The 13,035-nt window shown below is 44.6% G+C and overlaps 1 protein-coding gene across 4 annotated transcripts in view; it reads right to left on the reverse strand.

Annotated features, from left to right (window-relative positions):
* Positions 1 to 933: 933 nt before the first annotated feature.
* The window catches only part of TNRC6A (trinucleotide repeat containing adaptor 6A), a 37,410-nt gene continuing 25,308 nt past the window's right edge, over positions 934 to 13,035 (reverse strand). For 2 of the 4 annotated variants that reach the window (XM_069734529.1, XM_069734530.1), the window contains 19 exons: positions 10,382 to 12,937; positions 9,957 to 10,124; positions 9,640 to 9,803; positions 9,313 to 9,393; positions 9,181 to 9,232; positions 8,536 to 8,669; positions 7,922 to 8,071; positions 7,497 to 7,625; positions 7,220 to 7,357; positions 6,842 to 6,919; positions 6,319 to 6,517; positions 6,106 to 6,231; positions 5,862 to 6,020; positions 5,605 to 5,745; positions 5,410 to 5,517; positions 5,103 to 5,324; positions 3,110 to 3,180; positions 2,179 to 2,318; positions 934 to 2,045 (listed from right to left, as the gene is read on the reverse strand). In XM_069734529.1, coding sequence (XP_069590630.1) covers positions 1,679 to 2,045; positions 2,179 to 2,318; positions 3,110 to 3,180; positions 5,103 to 5,324; positions 5,410 to 5,517; positions 5,605 to 5,745; positions 5,862 to 6,020; positions 6,106 to 6,231; positions 6,319 to 6,517; positions 6,842 to 6,919; positions 7,220 to 7,357; positions 7,497 to 7,625; positions 7,922 to 8,071; positions 8,536 to 8,669; positions 9,181 to 9,232; positions 9,313 to 9,393; positions 9,640 to 9,803; positions 9,957 to 10,124; positions 10,382 to 12,937 — 5,183 coding nt within the window. In that variant the 3' untranslated portion in view covers positions 934 to 1,678. The remainder of the gene's footprint in view (positions 2,046 to 2,178; positions 2,319 to 3,109; positions 3,181 to 5,102; positions 5,325 to 5,409; positions 5,518 to 5,604; positions 5,746 to 5,861; positions 6,021 to 6,105; positions 6,232 to 6,318; positions 6,518 to 6,841; positions 6,920 to 7,219; positions 7,358 to 7,496; positions 7,626 to 7,921; positions 8,072 to 8,535; positions 8,670 to 9,180; positions 9,233 to 9,312; positions 9,394 to 9,639; positions 9,804 to 9,956; positions 10,125 to 10,381; positions 12,938 to 13,035) is intronic. The other 2 variants (XM_069734531.1, XM_069734532.1) reach the window with 2 other exon arrangements.

Raw genomic sequence — 13,035 nt, forward strand, 5'->3', positions numbered from 1 at the left:
AAAAACACATTTCCAATTATTTTTTTCAGTTTGTACAACACACAAGAAAACTAAAAATCAGCCCAGTACTTGGTTACAATGTGCATAAATGTGCATAGTTACTAAATAATCTGATATAAAAAAAAAAATAGCGAAACATTAATAAAACACTGTCACGAGCAAAAGACACTGAGCCACTTAAAGTAACATTAAAAAAATAAAAAATAAAATTGATCGTTATATCAGCTAAATCTCCAGACTACTCACTAAAAAGACACAGCATCAAAGCAAAAAGGTACAAAAAAATAAAATAAAACAATCTTGGCTTTTGAAAGCTGGAAAGATCCGGGGGTCGGGGGATTGTTTTTTGGCAGAGAGGAAAAGTCTTTGAGAAATTAGCACGGTTAGTGCTTAAAAAAAGAAAAATTGCATTCTTCTAGTGATTTTTGTCCGTTTTATTGGGGGAAAATTAACTCTTTTGCCCATCTTATTCCTGAGAGCCGCAATGTTTTTTTTTCCCCCATTTTGGATTATTTAAGAATAAAAAAAAAATATATATATATTTCACACACAAACACAATTGGACTCCCAGAGATAAAACCGTCTTCAGCATATTTTTTTTTCTTTAATCTGATGGAAGAGTAAACATTACAAAAAAAAAAAAAAAAAAAAAAATCCCACCCTCATCCCTCCCCCTAAAAAAAAAAAAAAAAAAAAAAAAATGTAAACAAGAGGTTCCCGGTAAGGCACCTCTATAATAAAAAAAAAAAAAAAAATGCAAAGCCTTTGAAAGTGCTGCCCCCTACTGGCACCTGTAGGGTATACGTCACAGCTGTGGCCACTATTTTCTTTTATTTTTTTTTAAGATTTTTTTTGCATTTTATTGTTATTTATTTTTTTTGTTACATTTTTTTTTTAGCGCTATATATATATATATTTTTATTTTTTTTTTTTAGTAAAACCGTAGAACTAAATTTTATTTAGGTCATGAAAACCCGGTGCAATACTTTTCAATTTACTTATTTATTTTCTTAAAAACTACTAAAATTATAACCGTCAGTTTATTTTAACCCTCTTCAGCCCTTGGAGGTCGCCAGTTTCGGTGCATTGCTCGGCAATGGGCCCTCGCTGGGCGACGCTCGGGAAGGGGGGGGGTTGGGTTGGAGCCGGAGGGAGGTTAAAACGTAATACCACAATTAGGTAGGTATATAATCAAGGCATCTTAGAAATAACGAGCATTAAATCACGTAGGTGTCGTCTTAAGTACACGCTAGAGTAAACAGTTACACTTGAGCCGTTTCTGAAAGTTTTACAAGGTAAAAACACAGAAAATGTTGCGCACCGTTCATCAGTGCAACCAGATAACCGAGCTCGGACATACAAACCGGGGTCGGACATGAAATAAAAACCTAAATAAAAAAAAAAAAAAAAATTGAATTGGAAAGCGACAAACAGCTCATTAGACGCGGCTCTGGTATCGATAGCGCTAATGTTGGAAGTGTAAATATAGATTATTTTTTTTTCCTCTCTATTTCACATTATAATATTGGCCTGCATGATTCAAGTATTTCGCACTGATATGTTTGTGGGCTAAAATAAAAAGTGGGAAGTGTGCAGAAGAGCTATCCGCAGTGCAGAGGGTTCACACGTAAAGAGTCCCGACAGGGGCTGATCAGTAACAATCATCTGAGGTCATAGGCTACATGGGCTCTCCGTTTAAGTGATCGACGGGTAGGAAAGCGCTGACGTCTGACGGACTGCTCAGACCCCTGCTCTCGCTGCTTGCGTTACCCCATAAGCTTGAGGAATAGTTTGGGGTGCCCCATAGGGAAGTGCCGTGGAGATCTCCAGAGCTGGAGCCGGAGGCACCCGGGCTGTTCCAGTGATTGATATCTCCGCGACTCGAGATGCTGTGGGGGCTATCCAGAGACCCCAGCCGGGAATGGCCAGAGCCCAGGGACTGCCAGCTGGGGGAAGGGGTCATTGACTGGCCTTGTGCAAAGAAACGACTTATCTCCTCTTCACTAGCAAACTCGGCAAGGATAGTAGTGTTCCCTAAAACACACCTGTAAAGCGTGAAGGAGAACAAAAAAAAAAGGAAATGATTAATCTACCCCTGCACAGTGCTGCAGGATACGTGTCCATATATCACCTGCGCATAATGTGGTTCTGTATAATGAAATGGAAGCCGCTACTTACATGTGCAGAGACTTTTGTGCCTTCACTACCTCTTCCTTGGAACTGTAACGGACCAGCGCGGTGCCATGGGGCAGGTTCAGGTGGAATGTAATCAGAGGCCCGTGCTGCATGCACAGGGTGCGCAGGGTGGAGCCGTCAATCTGCGGAAAGAAAGCAGCAGTCAGGGATTAGGCCTCATAAGTCTATGGGGGAAGTTCAAACGTCCAATATTTTGCCTCCGTGTATCGTGTCCGATATTGATCGGAGCGTCGGATCAAAACCGGCAATGCAAGTTTGTGGATCCGTAAAAAAAAAAAAAAACAAAACACACAACAGGCATCACTTAAGATACCATTTGTGCGTTTTCCATTTTTCACGGACTGATAGACAGGAGAAACTTTGTATAAACGACACTCGGCAACATGAAAAGAAAAAAAACAACTTGCGCCTGAATGAGGCTGCAGACAATGGTGATTTTTCTTGTCTGCATAAAGTTTCACCAGTGTCTACAGTGAGGGCTCTGTCAGACATCTTTGATCAGTCTGGATCGCAACGCAGGATGACCGTGCGTCTCCCGATTCGAGTGCGACAGCCGTATAGCAATACACGAAGCCGTCACGATCGGGTTAAGAGACACGAGGTCAGTCTGGTACACTGTGATCTGAGATCAGACCGATCACAAAAGTCTGAGAACTATGAGTTTTTCGCTTATGCAAAAAAAAAAAAAAAATGAAGGTTTCTTGAGCGTCTGTGACTTGGAACAAAATCAGATATAACTCAGTGATTCGGGGCCTTCCACTCGGTCTGCAAAAATACAGACATGTGAACATCCCCATAGACTAAATAGGTGGAAAACGCAGCTAGAACTCGCATGAGGGAAAAAAACGGACGCCTGAATGAGCCCTAAATCCACTAATAGATGCAGATAAAAGCAGAAGACATCATTACTCACTTGAGGTGTTAGGTTTTTCAGAACAAGCCAATTTGTTATTCTCCCTGAGCTATTATCACTCCAAGTGGAACCTAAAAAACAAAACAAATAAAAGATAAAACAATAGTGGCGGGTTTTCTTTTTTAGTCCAATCACTACACCACACCAAGTGCCAGGTGGTTCGGTGCTGCCGTAGACATGTGCTTGTCCTAGCGTATACACTGCTTCATCCAAGTGCAGCAAACTGTCCCCGACAGGGATGACGCCCAAATGCATTTTACTTCGGTGGTCTTGTACCAAAGTTTATGAAAAGTACATTTACGGTGGAAGTAACTATGGGCATCAGACTTTATAAACTTTGCCCGATGATTTAATGAAGAGAACAGCGAGGTTGGCACGGTTGGACCTTCTTGGACAAGCACACTTGGTAGCAAGATTTTAACTTGCTAAAAAGTGCGTCTTACAGTAATAAAAAAAATAGAACGAACAACACCAGGAGGCAGTAGAGAGAAATTTTAAAAAAAAGTGTTTACCGGGTTCAGAATATTTACACACTATCCTAAGGACAGGGTATCAATATCTGATTGAGAGTGACACGTGCCACATATTGTGATACCATGTAATCAGCAGCTATGCCTATAGTTTCAGCCAGGACTTGAGAAAAAAAAAATTATTATGGCTGCTTATGTAAAGTGGCTTACTCTGAACCCATCAGCCACCCATGCGACACGACTTAAGGGTGCTGATGTGTTTGCTATAGCACCCAGTGGCCCAGTAATAACCCTCATCACCCAGTGGCGGGTCCTAAAAGGATTCCATACGTGTTTCAGTGAATCGAAAATCGTGCATTCAACTCACCCAACAATGAATGAAAGTTAAAAAAAGGTTCTGCATTATAAGAAGGCTCTGCGTTATAAAAAGGTTCTGTGTTACAAAAAGGCTCTGCGTTATAAAAAGACTCTGCAAGAAAAATAAGATTTAAAATAAAGAAACAAAGTCACTTCGTATTAAAACAAAAATAAAATAAAAATATATGTAACAATTGGTGAGAAAAAAATAAGAATTCTGGTATAGTTTTGATCCTTGTATTAAACTAATACAAGTTTTTTTTGTTAAGTAACTCATTCTTCAGAAAACAAGCCTGAAGGAAACACACACAAAAAAAATGTTATGGCGCGTAGAAAGTGGCGATAAAGGGGATTCTGAGAACAAGCACTGATGACTTGATAACCATAAGATAGGTCATCAATATCAGATAGGTGGAGGGTCCGGCACAGACATTGATCACTGCACCTCCATTTAAAAGGTTTACAAGCGCAAATAAAAGCAGATCAGTGTCGGCACTGGACTCCCACCCAAGTGAAATCGATGACCTCTCCTGTGTAAAAGTCATCAGTACATGTGCCTGGACATCCCCCTTTAAACCCTTAATGCAATATCAGGTATATGTAAATGATTGTGGGGGAGATTATGTGGGGAGGGGATTGAACCCAGGCAACGATGGAACCTACGAAGTGGAAACAGGTCACTGACGGAAGAGTGACCTGTCAATCAACGACTGGAGGCCAGCAGTGGGCGGGGAAGTTAAAGAAGTTGTCCGCTACTGTTCAGCTCAGATCAGCTGCGGCCCGGAGACAGTGACGCCAGCGCTGATCTGGCGCCGTGGTCATGTGTCAAAACAGCAGCATGGAAGTCCCAGGGACCGCGAGGTCAGACACTGCTGGAAGAGTGCCGGCATTGGAGAGGAGTATAAGCTTTATTTTATCGGGGCCAAACATTGGGGTTGTTCTAGTAGTGGATGACCCCTTTCAGCAAAGCTGATGAGTGATTCAACCGCCCTGATGAACTTGAGAATAAAACTTCTCAAAAATGCCCCGCCCACATTCTGCTAGCAAGGTATGAATGTAATAAGAAGTTAAAGGGGTTTTACGCTCACACCTTTATTTAGGGGGTCAAATGTCCTGCCGACAGGTCGTCCCTTAAATACGACACTAAAGTCATCATGTTTACTTACCTGGTGTATATCTGGACTCAGAAGCCCCCCAGCCAGTACCCAGGCGCAGGGAGCCATTATCCCAGGCAGATAAAGGCGTCTTCTGACCAGTGAGCCCCGGGGGAGGCCTGGACGGAGCACTGATGTTTTTAGATGGCAGAGGAACTTTCCACAGCTCGTGGGCCAGAGAGGTGTTACTGACCGAACCGGGGGACCAAGTTGGTTTGGGATCACTATTTCTAACTGTGAGTGAGAAAGGTGAGAGTTTAGTAACTCCATGATTTTAAGTAGAGTAAAGCTCAGATGTCGGAGTTCTCCATACTTGTACCTGAAGTGCTTTGTGCGGTACTGCTGTGGGAGACATTGTAGTTGGAGGCACGAATGGATGACCAGGCACTATTTGAAGGCAGCGTGGTGTTCAAAGATGAGGATGACCCTATAGAAATCCAGCAAGATACCCTCAATTAACCAACGTTGTGCAGACGGTGATAAGACAGCATGAAAAAAACGGCGGGGCACCTACCACTGTTTCTGTCCCTGAGGTGGTCAACACCCCGCACAGTACTAATTGACAGGTTATTGATGACACTGCCAGGAGTGACGTAGGGGTCAGTTTCGGGGTCAATGTTTGGATATCCCTTCCATGGCTCACCAGGGCGAAATTCTGAAATGAAATCAGAAATGTTATTTCTCAACACATTACATAGTAAATTAAATAATCAAACACGAATAGTTTATCCTAATAATGGCTAATAATTTTTTCGGGAAACGCTTACTCACCCGGTGGCCAATTGACACTGCTGGAGCCATTTGGCGATTTGGCACTGGGCCAGCCGTCCCCTATAGATCCCGGAGGGCTGGATGGAGAGTTACTGCTGTTCATGAAGTCATAAGAACTAAATGGAGAATCGTCAAGCCGGAAACCACTTGAAATAGCACCTAAGAAAAGAAGGCATCTTTAGTATCCAAGATCAAGGGAACCAATGATTTGTAATATTGGATGTCTTTGGGGATTGGTCATTACCATGTTTACCGGAGTTCTGGTCCAGTGAATTATTAGGAGACATGCTGTCCACTGTAGTCCACTTCCTTAGCCGGGACTGCGGTTCCTTTATTCCACCAAATTCCATATTTACATTCGAGTTCAAGCCTGGAGACAATACGGCAAGTACAATAAATCACAATAAAACGGGAGAAACCACCTCTGGAGAACGTCAGAGAAGAAACAATAACTCACCTAAGGAGAAGCCATTGAAAGCACCGATGGGGGAAGGAACTTTTGGAAGTTCTAGGGATGAGTGGGGAAGAACGTTGTCTAGGTAGGACTTGGGAGGCTGGTGAAGCATTCGCTCCTGTGATGGAGGCATAGCTTGCTTCATCAGGAGGTTGGGATCGAGCTGGCGGGATGGTTGCTGCTGCATTCCAAGGGAGCGAGCCTAAAAAATGAGACGACGTCAATGAATTTTACACATTCATCAAGTGCGAAGCCAATGCAAAGAACTAGGGAGAAATGTAGTCAGTCTACTGGCAAACGAGTGCTTTATACTCTGCATTTTAGATGGGGGGGATCCATGCATGTATAGTGGATGTCGAACTGACGCGAGACATGCAGCGGCGGGGACTTGAACATATTTTATGAGCGTGCCGTAGATACTTGGTTAGAACACGACCATGCTCCGATAACGCGTAATCCGAGCACGTTCGCTCATCACAAATATTTATAGCAAAAAAAAAAAACAAAAAAAAAACTTTCTACAGACCTGTTCCTGCGGCGCGCGTCCTCCTGGGGGCATTCCTCCCCTCTGGTTCTGCACTTTCTGTTGCTGAGCCAATAGTCGCTGTGGGAAAAAAAGGAAGAAGATTTACGGACTGCAAATTATTCTTTAATGGCTCTTTGAATGATCTACACTCAAAGAAAACGCACCTGAAAATGGATGAGAGGCGGTGAAATGTGCACAACTGTGTGTCACAGATTAATTTTTATGGCAAAATGCACACAAATAGACACTGCTAGATTAAAGATGGTGCAAAAAGTGGCCAAGTGGAGAGGGATCACATTCTAGACATTTACTTAATCAAAAAAGTTTAAAAAAAAAAAAGTGTGAAATGTTTTGGTATGGTTTTCCTACATCACTCACTTGTAGTTGGGAGATCTGAGAAAGCTGAGAAAGTTGAGTAAGTTGTGAAAGTTGGTTCAACATGGCTACTTGTTGGGGACCAAACAGCGGATTCAGGCCCGTGTTATTAGGTGGATACTTCAGTAAGGAAGGAGGAACCTGTTACAAGAAAAATCATCAAATATGCAACAAATACCATAAAAACATATTGGTGATCAGGAATGAAACCCTCCCCACCGCCCAAAAAACCCCAAAACAACAAAAACAGCCATACAGATCCTGCTGCTCTCAGACGTACCTGAGGGGACATCATATTAGGAGGCACTTGCGCACGGAGATTAGGCTGAGAGGCGTTCATTGGTTGAGGCGGTTGCGGGCCCCGAGCTTGTGCTGCATTGCCAACACCAAACATATTGGGATTGCCATTCTGTAAAAAATGAAGAAAAATAAAATAAATACAATGCAAATAAAAAAAAATATATTTCCCAGTAAAAAAAAAAAAAAAAAAAAAATAACTAGGCGAAAACCAATGAGAATTTCTGCAAGAAAATAAGACATTAGACGGGCACAATAAATTGGAACGCTTTGCAGTAGTTTTCTGGTCTGGATAATAGAGGACCATCAAAGGATAAAATCTTAATAGAGGACAGTCAAAGCGTAAAATAAGAATCTATTTTGCAAAGGTTTGGTGCTAGGATGTATCTGGTACCCTGGCAGACTCACCTGTCTAACAGAACCACCATTTGGCATGGTCAGCCCTTGGAAAGAGCCGAGGGACTGAGTGGGTAGTGCACTATTTATAGAGGGAAGCTTCATGTTCTGATTGGCAATAAACTGCAGATTTTGGGTTTCTTCTGCTACAATGCCATCCTGCTGTGAGGGGGAGGGGTGCAATACAGAATTGGTGTGCAGACCAGGAGAGCAGGATGCAGAAGCGAGGCGATTTCAGGATCCCGGTGCAAAAGAAGAAGGAATGCAACAGAAAGACAGCAAAGAGAGGCAGAAAACAATGGCATTAGTGCAAGTTGCAAAGCAATTAATAAAGTAGGGGAGACCTTTTTTTGTAAGGCCCCATTAATCTAAAATGCAGTGAGAAGCAGAGAAGAGGGCATTGCAAATGATAATATACCAAAAGGAAGCAAAAGGAGATGCAGGACTATGCTGTAAGTATAGAACGGCAGACCAAGGGCTTCTGCACTCCATTCTATGGCTCGAAGCGGACGTATAGGATACCCTTGGTAAGAGACAGGACCGCAACATCATCTACAAAAGTGGCCTGCAGGTATCTGTAGATGCGCAAAACTGTGAATTCCGGTATAGACTCTATAGGCACCGACCTTATCAAAGTAAGGATTGTGATCCATGGAAGACTCTTTGGAAAGGTGCCGAGGTCCAGGGCCTTTTCCGATTACCCGGTTGTAATCCCCAAGAAGCCCCGATTTCTCCAGATCCATTCGCTTGTCTGAGAACCCTGAGGACACATGTGCAAAGGTTACATTACAGAAAACTAATAAACTGAAGAAAAAGGTATAACCTACCAAAACATGGAGGATCAAGGGGCAAATCTGCACTGAAGTTACTCATCTGCCCCCCTAACAAGTTGTGCCACAAGGCGGACATCCCATAGAGAACAGTCAGCAGAACGAGAGTTTGGGTTGGCCGCCATCACTCCGGGCGCACGCCCCATACACATGTGAACCCAAAATGGGAGAGGGGAATAAGCTGCTGACATATCTCTGTGGTCTTCTGATCTCAGAAAACGGAAAAGTTAGGGCGTTGTAGTCTAACACGCCCGATCCATCTCTTGGGAAGCCTCCCACACACAGACTGTTGTCTGATCCTTCTAAAATTGACAGGTTTGGCAAACATGATGATTGACCGTTCGGACCAGCGTCATGGTCGCGCATCTGGCCCAAACTGTCTGGGGTGAACGGATCGTATCTAACAGTCAAAGAAAAAGGATGATAATTTGCGTCGCTCACCTCCGGAAATATCCATCTTATTGCTCTGTAAAGTATCATCGGTGGACTCTCTCTGCAAGAAAGTACAAGCGTTACAAATAATTTGCCAGGTATTAATATGTAGAACCTGTGAAGTATAGGCTTAAAACTTACTGAAAATCCCATATTATTGAACTGCTTGACAAATGGGTGCATCCAGCTGTCATCCTGTTTATTCCCATTTTTCATATTTCCCTGGAGAAAAAAAAATATGTATTTTTGGTATAAAAAACAAAAACAAAAAAACAGATCGAGAATTGTGGCTCCATCACACGATGAGCAATAATGGCCATTGACAATAATGGAGTCTGTCCTGGTTTCCATCATAGCGTTCCTCATCTTAATGGAAAAATATAGTGCAGAGCGCTACGATACTGACTTTTTTCCTGCCTAAAGTATAAAAGAGAACCCAGACAATTAGTAGAGAATTTCTCGCCGCACCTTTGAAGGCATTTTCTTCGAATATGACGACCAGTTGTTTTCCTGCGAGGAATTTGTGTTCCACATTCCTATTTCTACATCGTCTTCATCCCATCCGCTCACATGGCCCACGGCCCCAGCCATCTCATCTCCGCACCAGCCACCGTCTTGCATAGATTTAGGACCTACGGTGAATTAAAAAAAAAAAAAAAAAAGTGGTTTAACAGTAGCAGAAAACCAGCAAGTGGATTAGTCAAAAAATTGCCAAAACAGACGTGAAGAACAACGAAGCAATGGTGGGCTTGGTGTTTCATGTCTATGTGAAGCAGTGTACATACCGGATTTGCCGGGACCCTGATGCCCAATGGGAATATTGCTCCAACTAGTTGACGCCCCGTCAGGATTTTTATCCCCCCAGTTGCCAGCCGTTTCCATGGGTTTACCCCATGCCGCGGTACCATTGTCCACATTTGGAGCGGTCGTCTCGGGCCAAGAACCTCCCCAACCTAAAATAAAGCAAAAGTTAACGAGATCGTTTGAAGGTCGTAGAAAGCAAAAGCTTTAATGTAAGCGCATGTCCACTGTCACAGGGAAAGTGAAGGCGACTGAACAAAGGTGGCTCTGCGCCCCATTGTTTGGGAGCTCAGAACGTGTTTGCTCAGTAGTTTTTCAGGACTTCCTTACAAAATACATTCCCGGTGACACGTGGCGATATAGCGCATTTATCAAACACAGGACACCTTTACGTAATGCCACCACTTACCGGAGCTGCTACTGCTCTCGTTGTTTGGCACGGCACGTGTGGGTGGATGATGCGTCGGGGTGGGATTTTGTGCCCCACTGGTGCCTGTATTCGATGTGTTTTTATCCCACATGTTCACATTCTTGTGTTTGTACTGTCGGGGATCTCCCCAGGCCGCGGTTCCATCGTCGATTTCCATTTTGCGTCGAATTGACTCTGGAGAAGGTTCTCCCCAACCAGTGGGCTCTTCCTCTTTAGCCAGAGTGGGCATAGGTCCGCCACCTAACCAGCCTGATGGTTTATTGCTGGCCGGTTGACCGCCCCATGACCCGCTTCCTTCTGCCTTCTTTCCCCATTCTGAGGAGTCGTTGGGTTGGAGACGATTATTCTCCATTTGGGTTGGACCGCATTTGGAAGCATCTCCACCTCCTTTCACCATTTCGGACCATCCTTGGCTCCCGTTTGCTTTAGAGGCTTCAGCCCAACCGGAACGGTTATTGGTACTGCCGCTAGCCCATGAGTAGGATCTTGTATCCCCCCACCCAGAGCCAGATTTGTCGCTGTCACCGCTAGAACTAGACTTTGTAGACTTAGTTGCGCCCCAATGGTTATTTTTGGAATTTTCTCCCCAACCATCAGTTTGCCCACCACAACCTTGTTTGACCTTTTGTGCATCGTTCCAAGTGGATTTGTCCTCTTTACCGTTCCCCCATGATTGATTGCTCTTGACCGTTCCAGTAGTAGCAGCAGATTGATCCCCCCAATTCCCTTGGCTTGCTGAGCCTTTGGCATCACCCCACCCTGTAGCAGGCTTTGGATCTCCCCACCTAGATACTGATGAGGTATCATTGCTATTAGGGTTGGGTTTCTCCACCCATCCCCCTGAGTTAGAAGTCTTTGACACAGAGGTCCCCCACGCTTCTGTCCCATTGTCAGTCTTTCTGTCGCCTTGAGGCGAAGCAGCTTCGATCTTCCAGGCAGTGTTCTGTCTAATAGGAGTCTGTCCCCAGCCAGTGTTGCACAAGACCCGAGGGTCCAGGTCGCCTCTATTCACAATACTTTGGAGTAACATTTGTTGGTCCACTTTCCTTCTATCTACAGGCTGAAGCCCGTCGACCTGCTCGCTCTGGCATCCAGTGCTGTCTACGCTACCTTCGCTTTCCCCTGTCCCCGAACATTTGGCCCATATAATATTTACCTCATTGCCCCTAGACCCTGTTGGATTATTTTGCCCCTTGTTTTCCTCCTCGACAGATTTCCAGGTGATTGATCCTTTTCTGCCGTTTTCTGAATTTTCCCCCTCGTTGGAATGCTGATTATTAGGTTTGTTCCAATCTCCGTTTGCAATGTTAGTGCCAGTGTTTTGTGCTGGGTTGCCCCATCCTCTGTGATTTCCACCATTAGTCTCTACATTTTCACTTCCCCAATGCATATTTTGGGAGTTTACAGTCCCCGACTCCCATAATCCTCCGTTATTCCCGTTGATTTTATAATTTGGGCCGTTGGGCCCGTTCATACCCGGCTGCATTATTGTCGCATTCACAGTGTCGCCATTAGCTTGCCCTTTAGGGACTGAACTTTTGTCTCCGGAGTAATTGGAGCCGGAGGCGCCCCATGTAGTACCGTAGGGGGCGCCGTTTGTTTCCTCGCCATTGCTAAGGTGAGGAATGGAAGTGCCGTTTGTAACTGAAGGGGTGTGAAGCGGAGAATGATTCATGGTGCCCGCACTCCATGCCCCGTGCCCTGTAGATTGAGACAGTTCGTGTGTCTGCAGTAAACCAGCAGAGTTTGGTAAACTAGAGGTCATAAAGTTAGTAGTGTTATTTGGTCCAGTCATTTCAGTGTTAAGGTTTTGAGGTTGTCCGCTATACGAAGCCTTCCGTGTACCATTGAGTTCACAATCGCCGTTCTCCTGAATGTTACAGCCCCAGGAGCCTGGGTTAGAGCTTCCCACTTTTGGGTTAATACTCCGATTGTTAGACACCTGACCTATAGTACTACTTGGAACATTTGTGCCAGAATTATTAGACCCTTTGTGGGTGGTATGCCCATTGCTGTCCAAAACCGGCCAGGCACCGTGGTTGCCATTCATGCTCAAAGTGCTTGGATTCACAACTCCGTTCATCGAACTGTTGACGGCGCCCCAAGCGTTCATCCTGTTGTGCCTACTGTCTGATTTGCTATCGGCGCCATCTTGGCATGTGCTTATCATGGGTCCACCATGAGTGACACCCCAAGGCCCATTAATACTTCCATTGCCTGCATTATTGCTGTTGCTGCCGACCAAAAGCTTGCTCTGAGAACTATGCCCAATGCCATTCCTTATGGTATCCATTTCCCCTACGGCGTCTCCGAATGGTGCGAGGTGGCTTTTCTCCGGTCCAGAGTTTGTGGTGGAATCAATGTCCATACATTCTGGCTCTGCGTCCGGGCCGCTCTCTGCGATAGATGGCCACGCTTCCTTGTCTGTGCCGTCTACAATAACCTTATCCCAGCTTGTGCCTGTATCGCCATTGGAAGAGACCGATCCCCAGTGTGAACTTTCATAGTGAGATCCTAGGCTCCCGTGATTGATATCTGGGGAAACAGAAGAACAAACGTGCGGATGTAAGTACGGTCATCGGTGGTCAGGCTTTTACATACACGTCCGATCCCACTGCACCCAAAATCCGATC

This window comes from Ranitomeya imitator, chromosome 7, assembly GCF_032444005.1.
Source record: "Ranitomeya imitator isolate aRanImi1 chromosome 7, aRanImi1.pri, whole genome shotgun sequence".
Lineage (NCBI taxonomy): Eukaryota > Metazoa > Chordata > Amphibia > Anura > Dendrobatidae > Ranitomeya > Ranitomeya imitator.